The sequence below is a fragment of the Dermacentor silvarum genome, chromosome 1, assembly GCF_013339745.2.
Source record: "Dermacentor silvarum isolate Dsil-2018 chromosome 1, BIME_Dsil_1.4, whole genome shotgun sequence".
Lineage (NCBI taxonomy): Eukaryota > Metazoa > Arthropoda > Arachnida > Ixodida > Ixodidae > Dermacentor > Dermacentor silvarum.
This window is the reverse complement of record NC_051154.1, coordinates 54,500,152-54,519,087: the sequence shown is the minus strand read 5'-3', so window position 1 is coordinate 54,519,087 and position 18,936 is coordinate 54,500,152. Positions and strand designations below refer to the sequence as shown.

The 18,936-nt window shown below is 41.7% G+C and overlaps 1 protein-coding gene across 1 annotated transcript in view; it reads left to right on the top strand.

Moving 5' to 3' along the window:
- Nucleotides 1-18,936, top strand: part of LOC119463446 (katanin p80 WD40 repeat-containing subunit B1-like) — a 171,883-nt gene that overhangs the window by 91,654 nt on the left and 61,293 nt on the right. The window contains 3 exon segments of the mRNA XM_049668221.1: nt 4,708-4,823; nt 8,306-8,335; nt 16,521-16,568. Coding sequence (XP_049524178.1) covers nt 4,708-4,823; nt 8,306-8,335; nt 16,521-16,568 — 194 coding nt within the window.

The following is an 18,936-nucleotide window of genomic DNA, read 5'->3' as shown; positions in this document are numbered from 1 at the left end:
CAGTTTCATAGTTGGAGGAAATGGGCACCATGCTATGTGTGACATGTGACCAAAGTTTAATAAAATGTGTAGGGTAATTATGAGCTTTGAAAATAATTACATAGTACTCATTTTCTCACATTGTTTATATTTTGTTAAAGTAAGGAAGTAGGAAGCATGTTGTGAATGACCTACGATAACTGTTTAATCTGTGTAGGTTAATTACAGGCTTTGTAGAAAATTAATTATTCAAGTATTGCAGTTTACTGGCTCCTTGGAAGAGCAGTAAACTGCCAGTACTTCACAAACTCCAAAATTTATTGTTTAATCATGCCAGATAAGACATGCATACTCTGCAAGTTGTATAATGTTTGGTTCTTTGAAAATTGTGTTTGGCAGCTACATATTGTGTAAGTCTCTTTCAGTCATTGTGACATCCTTCTGTTACACTGTTTTCACTTGTACTTGTTGGAATTTGAAGGTTATATTGCAGTAGCAGATGATCAACATGTCTGCCCTATCCTGAATGAAAGCATTGGCATGAAAATGCCTACATACGAGTAGTGAGGACATGTGCAGAAACAATAAAGCCTGCAAGTCAAGTCTTCAGAAACTGCTGAAACCCACAAATCTAGACCCTCGGAACCACTGAAAATTCAATTAACTTAGGGTGCAATCGGAAGTGTATTCAACATGTGAAATAACAGTGGAGAAAAAAATCTAGTTTCCATTTTACACGGAAAGTAGTACAGTCGATCCCGGATATATCGAACTCGAATGGGATCATGAAATCGTTGAATATATCAATAATTCGAAATATAAGATATGCCTATCTGAAGCTTATGCGAGATCTCCGCACGTCTCGTACAGTTTCCCGAGACCCTGAGAAGCGGGAACTTTTCGACTTGCTTCTCTAAGGCTGCATCGAACACACAAAAGTTGACTTATTTTTTTCTCGCGAACGTTCCAAATCGCTCGCGCTGCAGAATGGTCCTCGCAACGTTAACCCTAAAAGCTCGCGTAGCCTTGTCATGAGACTGCAGTGCGCTGCGCGTGCATTGGAGGGCTTGTTGTGCATTTTTATTCAAGATAAGGTAGAAATGGATGTATTGCGGAAGCAAGCTAGCCTGTATGAATATGCACTGTGTGGCCATCAGCGTACTTTACAGTGACTTGCACGTGAACGTGCGCGGCCGCATGTCCATTACAATATGCCGTTTAAGCGGCCGATCGTCATACATGGGCAGTGAGCCAGACAGACTGTTGAGTTTTGAAACCGACTTCCTGTTGGAACTAGTCGTCCTTACTTCTTGAACGCCCATAAAAAAGTCTACGTGCGTCTTCTTGCGTGTCTTCTTGAAGAGCCCCTTAGTGCTCCGATGCATTGCGGCTGATACTTCCCTTTGTTATCGGTCCTTCCCTTCTGACCCCTACATCAGTGACTGCCAACTCTAACATGCACTGTTAGTTTTTAAAGTATGACTTCCAGCTTGCAATCCATTCTCACTCAGTGTAACCGTGCGAATACGAATGAAACTCATACTGCTCAGGCCCGCTAATCACACATCGACGTGTGTTGCATGCCGCTGCTGCATTAGGGGGGTTTTAGTTAAATTCAAACTGTATTCTAAAGATCTGTCCAAGTGGAGGTTGTGGTCGGATTCATTTTGGCAGCTTGCAAAATCGTAAGATGCCATTCACAGGAAGCCTTTGTCTACATGAGTACAAACCCAGTGGCACAGCATCTCTAGTTCAGCATCCCATACCCGGAGTCACTCAGACTAAAGATCGGATGTCATCCATGCTTTCATGTGGAATGTGTATCAGACCCCGGGAGGCCTTCTGCGTTCGTGCAGCAGAGTAGTGATCTTATCTTGCCGATAACAAACGACCACAGTTTGCACAAGCCATCCATATTCACAGCGAGCAAAACTGAGATCAACGCGCCCATTTTTTCTCCATAGCATATACTGCCCATTGTATATAATATTTTGCTTCACAGCATCTGCCAAAAGTGCTGTTTCAAGTTTGTCGGCAATAAATATTTTCGACGACGCGAGTCGTGATTGCGTCTTTGTTAGGCGAAGCGCACTTGCAGAGGCGCAGGGCAGCACAGTATTCAATATATCAAATGTGGTAGTTAACGGGAGTTCGATGTTTGTGTAGTATGCATTGCTATACTTTTGCATGGGATTTTCAAGCCGGTTTTACAGCTGTTCGATATAGACAGTAATTCGATATATCCGAGTTCAGTATATCCGGGATTGACTGTAAAAGTATAAGTAATTAATATTAAGTATTTTTCATGCTTCGTAAGACCGTAAAGAAGTTCTGCTTCACATAGGACCTGCCATGGTGGCTCAGTGCCTGTGGAGTTCTGCTGAGATTGAGGTCCCTGGTTCAATTCCCGACCACAGCAGCTGCATTCCAATGGGGCTGAAATGCAAAAGTGCTCGTGTACTTAAATATAGGCACATGTTAAAGGGATACAGACACAAAAGTTGGCGGGTGTTTTTTTGCTTCGGAACAAAACTTTAACTGTTGAAAATGAGGAATACAACAAGCTGCTTCGAAAAAAAGAACGCGAAACATCTTTTTTTTTTTAATTTTCTGTTGCACCTTGCCTCCAAGTGGCAGAAGCTGAAATTTGACGTCATAACACCCACCCACCCGAGCGCGTGTGCGCGGCCAAGGTCGGCCACAGCCGTCGCAGTGTTTCCGGGGGTGTGGGTCCCTTGCAGCGTTTGTTTAACCCCTTTCGGCAATCTTCGCACGTGGTCCATCTGAAACATTATCCCCGTCGGCGCTCCACACAGGTGGTACGTCTTACATGAGCTTTCCCGCAGTCGTTGCTTGGTACGAACGCATTCATCGCAGCGGAAGGGAATGCCCAGACATTGCTGTTATAACAGCATCGTCGGTCGTGACACGCCGTCGCACATGTTTCCCGGAGATGAGAAGGTGCGTAAACTTTGGATACCTGCCTATCAGCTATCACGCCCAACCTGGAGACGTCTAAAAAAAGACTTCATTTGCGCGGACCACTTCATCGACGATGATTATGTGACCAGCCCGGCTGTGCTGAAAAGCCTCCGCATGCCGCTCAAAAGGCAACGCCTGAAGTCTTACGCTGTGCCATCGGTCTTCTCACGAAAACGCGAGGCAGAAATGATCAGCGGCGTGTTTCAAATGAGGAGGCGAAAAGATGTCGGTACTGTTTTCGTTCACTTGCAGCCTTCTTGAGCAGTGCGAGGGCGAGGCTGGGGCGAGATGCCCGAGGCTGGGCATGAAGGCAGTAATGTCTTTAAAAATGTTGGAAAAGCAAAGTAAAACAATACAAGGCTAGCGAACGAGACTCACGAGATCAGTCCAACATGGCAGCGGGGCAGACACACAGCTCTGCTTCTACACAGGCTAAAAGTGGGAAATAGTGGGGAGAATGCCAGACAGGTGCTGCCATCTGTCGGGCGGCTGGTGAAGTGGACGTGAGAGTCTCGGAGGTACTGATACCTCACAGCAGTTGCTCAAGCCGACGGCAGAAACTACTATTGAGTCATCCACGCAGTGCTGAAGTACCCCGCAGCTGCCTCGCCTGTGTGCACTCTTGAAAAAGCAAATTTACAGAGGAAATGACAAATAATTCTTGCACAAGTGTCTGGTGCAGAGCGAAATCTTCGCGCTACGGTTCGCGAAAACCTGACCGGCACTTCCACGGCCACCTGCTCTTCTTCGTCGCTTGACGCGGAAGGCTCGTAACCGTAAGTGGTAATATTTCTTGCCAAGTTGGAATGGTCCTCGTCTTCAGACGTGTACTCATCACTGGTAGAGGCACCAGAACTCGAATCCATGCTCGTGATGGCGGCATCGGCGCGCTTCGAATGACTGCGGCCGGCCGGCTGGCTATCCGACGAGGGTGTCGTGACGTCACTCCTTCCAACTGCCGCGGGTCGAGTGGCGAGGCGCGCGCCCACAAAAACGCCAAAAATAAAGCCATCGGCTCAAAAATGAGCTAAGTGACTACTTATTTTCGGTGTTATCACACACTGAGGATTCATTTTCAGCATTTTCGTAAAATTTTCTGATTTTGTGTCCGTATTCCTTTAAACAACACCAGGTGATCGAAATTAATCCAGAGTGCCCTCTCTACAGCGTCCCTCATAACCCATTGGTCAGCTTCGGGACATTAAACTACACAATTGATTTATAACATCATTGAGAATTTTCAGCTCCCTGTCTCGAAGAATGTACTGCTGCTGCCATTCTTTCATGACTTTTATGAATACTTCTCAAAAATGATTCCCCAATGCAAAATTTCTGTAAATTATACCCTCAAAAAAGACATAAGTGCAGTTAGTCCTAAATCTGGACTCACTCTTCGAAATTCTAAAACCGGGGCTCCGTTTGTTGAAGGGGACATTGATACATGGAAGATATGTGAAGCAAGGTATAGTTGGTAATTCCTGTGCTTCTTTCAAGATAGTACAAATAAATAGAGTATTTGTAATTTCAGAGGCACCACGGGTGTTGAAAGAAAGTGACTGATTGTTTCATAGCCAAAAAACCAGCCATCATGATTTGGCAGCCGCCAAGCAACCTTCCACTTCCCCTCTCCATCCCCCCCCCCCCCCCCCAAAAGAAGAAAAATAAAGTAGCATAAAGATATAAATATATAAAATTATATAATTTGAATTTATATTTATACATCTTTAAATGTGTAATTGCTTGCAGAGTGATGCATATGAAGCCTTTGGATGATGGTGATACTTTTCCATTGGAGACAGAAGGTGAAGCTGACATCAAAGATTTCAGGGACTACAACAAAATATTCCACCCATCACAGGAATGTGAGTCTGATGCTCTTTGTATTACTGCTGAGAAAGTTACAGTGACAAGCAGTTGTTTGTGTCCTTTTATTGCTGATATGTGGACATCGGAAATATTTTCCAACTCATTTGTTTGCTGCAAATGAGTTCTGCGGAAGCCTGCAAGATGAAGGAAGGTTCATGAAAGAGGTAATTGTCAACCACAAGCTACAAGCTTTGTTTACTCGCTTTCAAATCAAAGAAAACGGGAGCAAAACTCGGAAGTAGGGTGAGCGTTCTCGCAATTCTCGGCAAAACGGATTCGCGCGCCTGTCTAGTGACGACTGACTGACGGTACGCACTGTACCTTCAGTTATGCTTCAGATACGTGCTCAGCTGTTTGCATTTCAATTCTGGTGATAATACAAGAAAGCTTAGTTACGTTGATATCTGTTATTTGCACTCATGGCACTAGAGAGAGAGAGAGAGAGAGATACAACTTTAATGGTGCCAGGAGGGCGGACGCAGCCTCCCTCCGCCTAGCAGACGGCCGAGATCCCCTGGGTCTCAGCGGCTGCCTCGGCTAACTGGACGGCCCAGACCTGGTCTTGCTGGTCTGAGCTGAGCAGCAGGGTCTCCCACTGCTGCCGGTTAGAAGGGCTGATAGTGAGGCATACTTTTGGCTGTGTTAAAGTGGCACTGAAACAATTTTTTTTTTTTAAACCTGAGAAATATGCTCGAATGAGTGTAATGGTTTTCAGTCAATTTATTCCTGAATAAGTTATTGGAAAGGGTTTAATATGAATGGCGATATAAAGAACTCAATGTTTACATTTCCCATTTTATTTGAACGCATCAGTTTCTCTCGGCTGGTCTGGAGCTGATTGCAGTGCCCTGTCTACCACTCCTTTCTTTTCTGCGGTAAAGTGTTCAAGGTTGGCGTCTGACAAAGCTGCCTGAGAGCAACAAAAGAGTGGTAGCAGGACAGGTGTGATACATTAGCAACCACCCCTTCCACGTCTCCGAGAAGATTTGGTAGGGTGGGCATGTTTGCATAAGCTTTTTTTTTACTCGCGAGTGATTCGGAGTCATGGACACAATTGCCCAATGGCTGGCTTCTTTGGACCATTGCACTGACTGAAACCTCCTCGTTGACATAACCCACAGTGGAAAAATAGTGAGGCCCTCGAAAGCCACTGGAAAGAGCAAGCAATCTATTGTGCAAAATTGTACATACCCTGCTGCATTTACCTGAATAATATAATATTTGGCTCACATTTTCACGGCAGCATTGTCTATAGATTGGAAATGTTTCCTTACCATGCTCAAATAGTGTTTCAGTGCCCTTTTAAAAGGGGCCCTCTTCAGGCCCTATCGGAAATTTTGCACACACTAGAAATTGCACTAGAATTTGTGAAATGCTGTCCAGGGGGTGTGTTACTGCAATAATTTTTAAAATGGGTTCAGTTGTAGCCGACATAGAAGCAAATAAAATGTTAGCAATCTATTATGTGCTCAGGGGAGTTACACTTCCGGCAGCAATCAAGCTCTGACCAGCACCCACGAGCTATATTCCTATACAGTAGACTTCCCTTAATTCGAGTGCGGTTTATTCAATTTTTTTTGGTTAGTTCAATCCTGGCAGATGCCTTTACCTTTCTATGAGCCCATACTTTCGTTATTTCGATCCTAAAATTGACCTTCGCCGGATAATTCAAATGTTATGAGTCAGCACGAACACGCTTGATCCCTATGGTGACCCTAATAGCTACCCCTTTAGCAGCAGCGTCTGTCTCAATGAAGCTTATGAGACAGTGAACGCATTGAACACATGTCATCTCCCACCGGAAATGCCTATTTTCGACCTGCCCTAGGAAGACCGAAGCAATAGCTGTAGCTCACAATGTCTGATTACGGCATTTACCCGATTCTAATGTGCGGTTTTGTTCATTTTTTCAAAAAAAATTTGTCTAAAATTGCCTGCGCGAGGCAATCATACTAAAACTCAAAACAGCCTTTGCATAACATGAGTGCATTGCAGGAAAGTGACTTTAAAAAACCTGCCGCCATTGTGCAAAACACATTAGACCCTTGCCCATTTTTCTTGTTAAAAAATCGGGTGCTCGTTTGATTTCTACTTTGTTAGTTTCTATATTTCTACTTTAGTTTTCTACTTTATACACATTGAAAGAGGGGGCACATTTGATAGAGGGGCGTGTTTAAATTTGGCAAATGCTGCCGAATGATTAGTGGTTTGTTGTGACATTTTTTCTGCATCTTGTTTAACCCGACCCGCCGGATAATTCGATCAGTTTCATATTGACGGAAGTCGACTGTACTGGCTTCTTGTTGTTGGAACCAAGGACCCACCTCCCTTTTTCTCATGACCCCGACACCCTTGACCGCCGCTTCCTTTCTTTAGTCTCCCTTGTTGCTACACGGTGGTTCCGTGAGCTCTGTAGGTCATTTGCATGCTGCAATCTGTGTGGGACATAGACAAGCCACTGCATGTTACGCCGGCTTGCTCATGATATGAGCTCCTTTGAGGCGAAGAATGCATAGATTTTGTTTGAATTTTCAGCTATTTTCATTGCGTACATCAGTGTAATACTTCGATCATCACAGCATGATTTACTCACTGGGCTTGTTTGTTCACAATGCCCGAACCTGATGAGAGACCCTTTACATGGTTATGTATGTTAGTGCATAACTTGGTACTCTTCTCACTGGCAAAATTTTTCTTTGCTTAGTGAAGTTCACAATAACATAATTGCTTGAGAACAGTTTGTTGTTCATGCATCAAATGTCAGAATGAGGCAGGATTTTAATCCAGCATATTTAAGAGCAAGATCCGAGTTCTGTGCAGATATAATTGTCATTTTTAATTGAAGTGAAAAGCAGTGTTTGATAATTTGATGTCAGCATAACCTGTCATGCAATTACTAATGACCTCAAGTTGATGTAGTTCTTTGAAGAGCACTGGAAACACTGCAAGCTGAATTGTTGGTAAGCCATAAAGGAAATTAGCAGGCTGGAGTAAAGATCACGAATAAATACGTCAAGGGCATCAGAAGGTCTAATATCTGCTTATGGGAAATGTTTTAACTGCATGCATAGGTGGCGACAAAATTTTTGCAGGATTTGCGAGCGTGTGCCAAACTGCGTTCTTGCACCCTCTGACAAATCGAACGTCTAGTGTCAAGACATGGCATTGAGCATGCACATCTTTTCGTGCTTGTGGATCCACCAGTATACAATACCAGACACTTTCTTCATTGGAGAGTGCAATAATCTAGTTTAGTATGCACTTGCAGATCCCGCAAAATTTTCTCCCCGCCTGTACCTGTAAGTGCGTAATGCTGGGTGAGCAGATGTAGTTGTAATTGTTTCCCTGAGATCATAAGACTGTTTCATGGCAACTAAATATTTCAGATAATTTTTGAGAATTGCTTTGTTGTTCATGTGACCTTTCTCATTTAGGATTGTGTACTAGTGTTCACTATCATTTCAATTTTGCTTTTTAGCATCTCTGGAGACATTGGTCGAGAATGGAAGTATGAATCCAGTTTCTATGCCTTTTTTGTATGCTTGCAAAATCTTTTTCAATTCAGGTGCTGCAGTATGGTTGCAATGTGATTGTGTTTTGCATTTGCCTGAATGTTATGGGTTTATTATTTTAGATGCGCAGCAGCTTACGGTCGGGGCTATGTCACTCCCTCCCTCCCTCCCTCCCTCTGCCATGCGGCGTCCACACCCCTACTGCGCATGCGCATCCTCCTCCCCCTCCTCTCCTCTCCTTGTCTCATCTCCTCTCTTCTCGGCATTCTTCCTCTCCTCTCCGACGCTCCTCTCCTCTCCAGATTGCGCAACGAATGGCAACACCTGCGGCTCCGCGCGCGATAATGCGAAGCAGCTTAGGTTAGAGGCGCGACGATAGGCGCCCCAGAGGCACCGGCAACAGTCACCAACGCCGCGCGCGTTCGGTGTGAACGCGGGCAAAACGCCGACAGCGTCAACAACAGTTCTGCGTGTTGCTGGTGCTGCTGCATGTCCAAGTTTATACAGCTGATAAAACTACCTTGAGTCGACCCCTTGGCTCCTTCGCATACTACTCAGGGTTCCCCTACTGGAAGATGGTGTAATTTTTTCTTCTTACTTTGTGTGTTGGAATAAAGCAGTCCCAGTCAACGCATTGATGTACATAGAACTCTGCCAGGATATTGGCACAACAAACACTTGAACTCTTGAAACACTTGAATAACTACTAGAGAGAATTGCAGGCAGTTATAGGATAGCGATGCTACATGTGGTAGAATCTTGTACTGAAACAGCCTTTAAGGAAATTGTCAATACCGAAGTATTTTGAGAGTACCCCTAATTAAACTTGTTTAACTACTGAAGAAATGAAAGAAATGTCTTTATTTTTTAATGTTTTGTTACACTGAGGTTCGACTGTGTCTGTATTAACTCTTTTTTAATCAGAAGCGAAGTTTGCTACATTCCTTGAAATTCAATATACTAACTTTCTCACTGTGCACAGCTCAGCTCTGTTACTATAACCTGAAAGCATGGTTGGTAGCACCTTCTCTGCCTTCTGCTGACAGCTATTGGTGTTGTCAGTGGGCTTGTGCATTGGGGGTAGATTAGATCAACTCGGGATGCCCTACGTCTGCATGAAAGAAATGTCCGGCATCACCAGTGCAGGAACTTTTTATGCCAGCGGCACTTGTAGACTCACTGCATCTTGATCACTGCAGCATTGCCACACTTTAGAATCAGAACCATATGAAACCAGAGATAATGAAGCCAAGGAAACCATAGGGGAAATTATTTGTTGCTTTAATTGAAATGTAGAAATGATAAGGTAAAGAGAAATGAATGTGGATGTAAAAAAGAACTTGCAACCGGTGGGAGCCAAACCCACATCCTCTGCATTATGTGCATTACAAGAAATAATTTCCTCTATGGCTTCCTTGGCTTAATTATCTGACGGTTTCATATGGCGGTGAATAAAAAAAATCAGGCCCCTGAGTTCCCCTACCTCTCGTTCACTAGTGACTTATCGCATCTATTCCAATGAAAAATTGAACATGTCCTGAGCCTCAGTTTCAGCGGTGCATACTTCACGCTAGTACAGTTTTGTCAGCAGAAGGTGCAGAAAGCACTTAAACCAGACATTCATACTCAACTGTAAGGAAATCCAAGCTCTGTAGTATAATATGGACAAGTTGCCATTTAGCAACTAAACCTTGAAGCTTTTTAGGGTACACTAACATTTTGATGTTTGCCATTGTGAACATGGCCAAACATTGCATATGCAAGCACCTCTTTCCCAGAAAGTCGTCCTCACATTTATGTTTGTGCACACCACATTGCAATGTTCTCTCTAGTCGGAACATGGGAACTATTTCCTGAATAATTAAGTGGTGCACCCCTTCAGTCATTTGGACATTTAGGCATTAATTAATCTACAATTTGTTCTGATTGAGGAACTGACATTCATGTATCTTGGGAATCTGTCATGTGGGTTGCTGTTGGTAATCTTTCTGTGCTACCAAGTAATTGTAGCTGTGTACTAAATATGAAAGCTGCTGAGGGTGTGCTGGGCAGTTTTTTTTTTTTAAAGGCGGACAGCATATGGAAGAAGATGCAGACAAACGAGGAAGACAGAAAACGCTCCATGTTTGTCATCCTAGCATGTGTTGCGTCGTTCTGCCTTCCCTCGTCTGTGTCTTCTTCTGCTGGAACAATGTTTAGTCTCGACTAGAAAAAACTAGCCCAGCTTTTTGCTCTTACTGAGGAGTGAAGCTGCAGTAGATGTGCGTTCTAGTTTTTGGTCATTCATTCTTTAACAAACATTATTTAGGAGCTTAATTTATTTTTCATAACTGCTATCGCAACATTCCCTTGTTATTTTTAACTTCTCTAGGATTAAGCCATTTCAAATATACAAAAATGAGGAAGAATACATTGCAAGGTGGGCTTGTAAAATTACTAACCTTTGAATGTCTTGTATGCCAATTATTGTGGTTTGGACATCCTCCAAACATCATGTGTTCACTGGGATATGTTTGAAGTGTTGATTGGCATGTTACATTATGACGTGCTATGACCACTGAATCTGATAGCATGTTATAGCACACTCACCAGCATGTGTTGTTCGTGTCAACACACAATTAGGCTGGCTGATTCCGATATCAGGGTACAATATGCGTCTTTCCCAGGATTCTAATGGCATTTGTAACAAGGGCTAATTCCAGAGGCAGTTTAATCAAATTCATGGGTGAGCTGATTTTGATAATACTGTCACATTTCTTTCTCAGGTATAGCATGCAGGCTGCCAGTCCTTAAAATGTTATTTAGTTGTGTGGTAATGGTTCTTTTATTTCTCATGTCTTATGGGTAATGCATTGAATCAAAAACAAAATAAAGCTTTTCGGGATGACACTATGCAGCTGAAGCGATATGCTCTCTGAGCTTTATGGTTTGCTTGAAGACGTAAAAGGTACAGACATCAACAATATGATTGCAATTTCTTGTTCGTTTTTTTTAGTGTCTATACAGCCACATAGAAGAAGTATTCAAGCTCTTAGACTGGGAAGGCTTAGGAGTGAAAATCAACGGCGACTATCTAAGCAACCTTCGGTTTGCAGATGACATTGTCCTATTCAGCAACAATGGTGACGAATTACAGCAAATGATTGAGGACTTTAACCGAGAAAATGTAAGAGTGGGGTTGAAGAATAATATGCAGAAGACAAGGCAAGGGAACAAGAATTCAGGATCGCCATTCAGCCTCTAGAGTCTGTAAAGGAGTATGTTTAGGTCAATTACTCACAGGGGACCCTGATCGTGAGAAAGAAATTTATAGAAGAATAAAATTGGGCTGGAGTGCATACGGCAGGCATTACCAAACCCTGACTGCAAGATTACCACTGTCGTTGAAAAGAAAAGTGTACAATCATTGCATTCTACCGGTGCCATTATATGAGGCAGAAACTTGGAGGTTACAAAGAAGCTCGAGAACACGTTAAGGACCGCACAAAGAGCGATGGAACGAAAAATGTTAGGCCTAACGTTAAGAGATGGGAAGAGAGCGGTGTGGATCAGAGAACATACGGGGATAGCCGATATTCTTGTTGACATTAAGCGGAAAAAGCGGAGCTGGGCAGGCCATGTAATGTGTAGGATGGATAACCGGTGGACCATTAGAATTGCAGAATGGATACCAAGAGAAGGGAAGCGCAGTCGAGGACGGCAGAAAACTAGGTGGGGTGATGAAGTTAGGAAATTCGGAGGCGCAAGTTGGAATCGGCTATCGCAAGACGGGGGTAATTGGAGATCGCAGGGAGAGGCCTTTGTCCTGCAGTGAACACAAATATAGGCTGATGATGATGATGATGATGATGATGATGATACAGCCACTGGTAACTTATTAGATATGTGGAACTGATTTTTTTTACTTGGTGACTTTAATAAAAAAATATTTGGTGATAAATGGGAGGCAGGTATTAAATTAGATTGCATTTTCGTCATTTAAAATAAATGGAGTACAATTAAATATGGGTGGCTAGACTGCAAACAAAGGAAATTTGTGACTTTGGTGTATGATATTATAACCTTAAGAGAGCGCACTCAACTGGGCAATGTGCAAGTGAAGAGTAGAAAGGTCACTTTGTTTGTGCAGTTATGGTAATGGCAGTGATGGAACAAAGAAGCTAAATAAAATAAACTCATGTTGAAAGTTATGGGCTGGCTACTAATTCAACATTAAGCATGAATGCTAATACTTAAAGCACTGTACAAATCAGTCGTGCAAACGTGAACTCCTTTATAGGAACAGTAATTAATGTTGTATAAATCGAGACATTAGATTCCTATGAACCCTATAGTTGAGAAATCATTTGTTAGGTAGCGGCAAGTTGTGGAAAAAAAAGAAAGTAATAATTGGAATTTGGTTGCACAGTGCATGTACCACACATCATAGCGCACACTCTGAGTTCAGGTATTGGAGTTCAATATTTTATCTAGGATGCGAAAAATTGTCACGGCATTTGTCATGTCCAGTCAGGTGCTGATGATAGTTCAAGCGGCCAGCAGGCAACCACCATTTGTGTGAAATATGTGGTACGTATTTGGCCTCAAGTAATTGTTAAAAAATGGGGACTGTGCAGCTCTCAAATATAGTATGTATCAAATAATCAGAGCTGTTAGATTTGAATTTATAACCCATAACAACACACCCCTGCTGACTACGGATCAACCTCAGGAACCCACCCACTAGTGTGCAACAATAAACATAACAGGATTTTTAGAATTTGTTTTTGGTTTCTCCTCTCCTGTGAAACCTAGCACAGCTGACAAAACCGTTACAAATCAAGCAAATATTGATGTGTGTAGGCAAGGTTTGGTGAAAGTGAAAAATGCAGGCTGCATGACTTGTAGACTAGCAGGAAGCACATATTTAGATTTAATTTGAGGCCATGCCACCACTGTGCACATGCACTGTTCAATGTTAGTGCCAAAACATTCAATGTCTGCATCCCTAAATTGAAATGATCACCTCAGGAATAAAATTGATTTGAGAAAAAATTGTTGCCTTGGTAAAGCGTAGATGTTAACAGTGCAATGAAGGACACAGAAGGAACGAGGGCCGAATGACCTTACTTAGTCAGCTTTCCGTCTTTGTTGTTTCTTCTCTGTCCTGTCGAGCGCTGTCACAATCTGCGTTTTACAAAGTTAGGAAAAGCTATGTTATCCATCCTTATCAGCATATTTTATTTCTATTGCCCCAAGCAAAGAAAGAAATGGGAGCCAGGACTAGAAAGGCGAAATTGTGATGCTGTTTAATGGCTGCTATTTTAGAGGAAGTTTAATATTTACACTTGTACGCTTAATTAGCTTTCCTATATGGCAATATCTACCTGGCAGGGATGCCAATACAGAAAATCAGCTTTGTGAAAGAATTGTCAAACCTGAAAGTTTCGTAGCAGTAGTCATCGCCTTTTCAAGTGGTTATAACTAACTGACAATAAGATTCACCCTGAAAGATAAATCTAAATTTGATTATTTTATATTCAGGGAGATTTTTTATCTGGTCACAATCTCACATGTTACATTCTTAACATTCTTACAAATGAAGTACAACATTTTGCTAGCATTTGATTCTGTTTCATCAGTGTGTGTTAAATTTAAAAAATAATCATTCTATATTATGGGGCTTTATGTCCCAAAGCTGGCAAATCTGGTGATTAGAGAGGCCGTAGGGAGGTCTCTGGATTAATTTGCACTGGGCCCTTTAGCACACACTCAACTAATATTAGGCAAGGTCATTAGAATACCTGTACAGTCTATGCAGATAAAGGTTACAGCACGCTTTTCACTGTCACCTTGTGCCACTCGGGGCATATTTTTAACGCGAAAGCGTTAAATGCCCCGTGTCGCTGAAAATCCGGCGTCGGCGCGGGCTCGCAGACGTCGTTGGTGGCCAAACCACCTCGAACTGCGAGCGTGTGCCAAACCACCTCGACCGGGCAGGCCCTTTGCGTGGCGCAAAGCGCTAGTGAACAAAAATTTATTTTCTCAAAGTAAAATTAATCGGAAAAATTGTAAAGTATGACTTGACTAAAATCTACAGACATGATAGCATCGGATTGCAATTTGAATATACGAGAAAAAAGCCTGATAAGCAGCCAGGGATCTTTGACTGCTATCGCCTTCTACTCTTAAAGGCGAAGCTTAGTGTCCTCCCATTTTTTTTGTGTGTGCTTCAATGCATAAAACAGTGTTTTCCTCAGAAATTTAACTGGAACAATCATGCATTTCGTCCTACACTTTGGAAATTAATATCTCAAAACTGGTTCAGTCCTGAGAATTCGTTCCAACTGGATACACCTTGCGAACTGAGCGGCTATAATTCGTAGATTTTAAGATGTGCCGTAAAATAATTAATTAAAAAGTTAATTAGCCTAATTATGTTTTTTATTCAATTAGGCCGTTTTGATTTCTCGTGGAAGTAATGGCCGTCTCATCGAGTAGTTTAAATCAAGGACTATAATTGTGCTATCTGCCACAGGCAATTTAAAAAAATTTGGTGCAGCTAAAATGAAACACCCTTTATGTGCTTGGTAATATTTGTGAAATAAACTTTCTGGAAAAAGATGGAAGGGAGGGGCTAGTCATACATCCAGTTACCAGAATGAGCTAAAAAGCCAGTGGAAAGAAATCATTTTGGTTTGGGATTGTGGTATTTTCTAATGGTTTCAACTTGAGCATGAAAGTCCCTATACAGTGCAGCCCCACTTGTGTCAAGGGGCACGAAGAAATAGCTTACTCCATAAAAGAGCCTGAGATAAAGGAGTATTGATTTTAACTGTGCTCCAAGTATAGAAATTGGAATTTAAGAAACTTTTTTTTTTCCGTGCAGCAAGCGAGTTCACCACGTTGCAAATTTAGTTTTGTAAATCTTGAAAATTAATTCTCGCAGTAATAAGAAAATACTCTTGTTTCATTTCTTAATCCTGTTACAAATTTATAGGGAAAAATTGGTTGCAATCTCCAACGCATCTTTACCCACATCATTATCAAAGTCCATGGTGTGCTTGATGTAAGCGCAGTGTAACATTAAATGTGGCCTCGCATATGCTCGTTCATAAATACTATGTCATAAATTTAGCATTTTTGGTACAAGTAATAACATTTTGTCTCTATGTACTGTTTTTACGCAGCATGCACATAACCAGTTGAGAAACTTTAGTTACAAACATGCTTATATCAAGGACATAAAGTGTGTGGGATTTTATGTTTCTGGGAGTATTGAGAGGAAATTCTTGACTAACCAGAAACAAACCCCAACCATATATATATATATATATATATATATATATATATATATATATATATATATAAAGGGGATATAATATTAAGAGGATTTAGAAAATGGGAATGAATTGGGGGGTGAAGTTAGAAGTACATTTGTTGGCTGGTTGCAAAGCAAGTTGGCTATACTCTGGTAGCAAATTCACATTTATGTTCACAAGTATTTTTCTTTTTAGTTCTCATGCTCAAGATAGTGATCTGAAGACAATGGACATGTTACCAGGATTTTGTTGTGTAATGAGGGGAGGGCAGTCATATTTCCAGCATATCGCTTACATCCCATAAATTGCTTATTGCAACCTGAAAAATTTTGGGAGGGGGGATTAGGATGCTAAACTATCCACCCTTCCACCCTTCCCCACTTCCACCACTGTACGTAGATGTGCATGATAGCAAGCCTGTGCTTATTTTCTTTGCATGAGAGCATGTTATGTGCTTGTGTTGTATTTTGTCAAATATGTGTTGTGTTGCCTTGCATTATGGTATTGGGTTGAGAAAGCTAACTTACGGAAATAATTGTTCTTAAGTTCTTCCTAAAGTAAATGTAGTGTTCTACTATGTTGCACTTTATGTTCAATTGAGTATGATGTAGTAGGGAAAGTATAAGAACTGCAGTGAAAGAATAAATCATGGCAACCACTTAGTTTTTATTACGATGAACTTTAACAAATATGATGAATTACAACATGCATTTTTGAATTGTTGCTTTTAGTGTAGCACACAGGTAGTGCCTGGCATGCTTTGGCAAGCATATACTCATATCAGCTGCTTTAATTTGCGAGTTGTCACTTTTTATTAAATGAGAAAATTAGCTTGGTCATTTGTGCACTGAGGTATTTCCTTATTTCTTTTTCACTTTAGTGTCACGCACTCCACCCAAGGACAATCCCTTCCCTGCGCCCCCTGAGGGTATGCTTCTCTCATATTCATTTCTTTGATCAAGCAGCATCTTGATCTGAGCTTGTTGGTCGTTCATATCAAATGATAAACAGTGTCGAAAGATGAGGACGAAAACGCAAACTGACAAGGGCATATGCGACATATGAACTGAAGTTCATTGATGAAAAAGTTCCCTTTTAAGCAACACAGACACCAACACAGGCTGACTGTTAAGAATGGGCTTGGCAATCACATGGCTGCGTATTGTAAAAAATGCGGCTGCTATCTGATGTTTCATCAGACAGTTCATAGGAAGAGCAAATGACAAGACACAGTGGGAGATTGTTGGGGGGCCTATCACATCAAGTAAAATAACAAATGCTTCAGGATGTCTTCTTTGCCCATTTTTGAAGATGAATTGTTATTTTTAGGCAAGTGTTGGGAACCTGCTTTATTCTCATCTTGCATAATGCCTTCTGCCATTAATTAACCTCCTGTCTGTCATGATCACTTGTAATTTGCTTTGTTTTTTTAGCAATTATTTCCCAATGTAGTGGCTTAGTGTGTTTAAAAGCTAACATTTTCGATGACTGAACTTCAGGTGGGATGTTGGATACATCCTGTCAGTTTGTTTTTGTCCTCAATATCTTGCACTGTTCTCTCATTCAATTTCATTGATCTTTTGTCTTTATCACTCTGTATTGTAATGTAGAGGTCATTTATTACATTCATTTCATAGTTAAGATTAAATGAGGAAAACATTTGGCATTTGTCTAATATTTAGACTTATGTTCTTCATGTATCTCTTTAATTTGAGCAATCAATTGGACATCTGTAAATCTGTTCACACATTTTCCTTCAGCTTACTCAGAGTAATAGGGCAAATGTTTTTGGGAAAGCCTGTATGTATAAGGCAAGAAATATGGGCACTTTGTGACCATATTTATGACCTAGTGAAAAAAGTGTCATTTAGATTTAACAAAAGGATAGTATGTACCAATGTAAACAGCATAGTCATGTTCGTGTGCATTGACAGCCTGCTTGTTTTGCAATTACATTTGTCTTTGTAATAACTTCAACTGGTCTGTGTCTGCATGTGTTTAGTCCATGTAAACTTGTGTGTTGTGATTCCTGTTCCTTTTTGTCTGGCAGAAATATTAACAAATGTGGCAAACTTCATTGTGCTCTTTTACGTTGTTTTGTTGGCTATGAATAGCAATGCAAAAGTGAGAATATATTTTTAACAGGCTGTCACCAAAACAGTAGTTGGTGACTGGTCAGCTTTGGGTGCAATAAGGCCCGTATTCACAAACTGAAATTAAGTAGGGGGTCAATAAGTGTGGGAACAGCACAAGGGTTAGGAAAGTTTTAAGAGAGTACTTCAAAAAGAACACTTAAGTATCACTTTAGAAAGTAACACTTTTCGGGTCAAGTATGTCGTCTGGTGTCGAGGGTACGTAAATAATTTACGTATACGATCGGTTCAATCGTAAAAAAAAAAAATTTTGCAGCAGATTGCAGCGAATATAAATGTTGCAGTGCTTGCATGTGCATTCTGCTGAGTAAAATACAAAAAACTAAAAATTAATTAATTAAACAATAACGAGGTGTCCCCGGTGACAACCTGAAAGGTTCCGGCGCCGTAGAATCGCAGCGCGATCAGAAACTGGAGCAGCAGCGGCACGGGGTGACCGCGTTTGTTGTCTTTTCGGGCCAGTGACAGCATTTCCAACAGCCGTAGCACCGCTTGCTTGGAAAAGCGGTACCGCCACGAGAATTCCGCGTCGTATACTTCCATGGGATTCTGTCGATCCCTAAGCCGTGGCCGTATGGCAGCGCATATCGGTATGCCTCATCATACATATAATGTTGTGCACACGTCCGGTGAAATCGGCAAAGTCGGTGAGGCTGCCGTAGTAGTCGACCATCTTGCTTGTTAGGCGAGAGTAGCGAAAGTCGCACTTAAGTTGCCAATAGCTGTACTTTACTTTGCTGTACACACTCAAGTATCGATTAAAGGTTACCTTAAGTACAAGATTTGTCTATGAAACGCGTTAAGCATCGACCGGCTACTTAAGTCGCATGTTAAGGGTAAGTTCCGCTTGTGAATACGGCCTAAGTATAACAACACTGCTATTGTTTTTTTTATTTTTGCAGTTATAGCTTGCTTCAAATTGAGAAAATTAGTTCATACACACACAGTGCAATACTCAGTGCTGCTGAAATAAATAAAAAAAAAGTTCGTGAACATGGGTCACGTGCAAGCATATGGGTGCTATGGCGCACACGAAGCTATCAGTCTTCGGTGCGCCTAAATTGTCCGCATCGCAGATCGCTTTCAAGATAGGGCTCGTGCGGCAGCGCCATATGCAGCAGCCGTAGGAGTAAACCTCCCTCC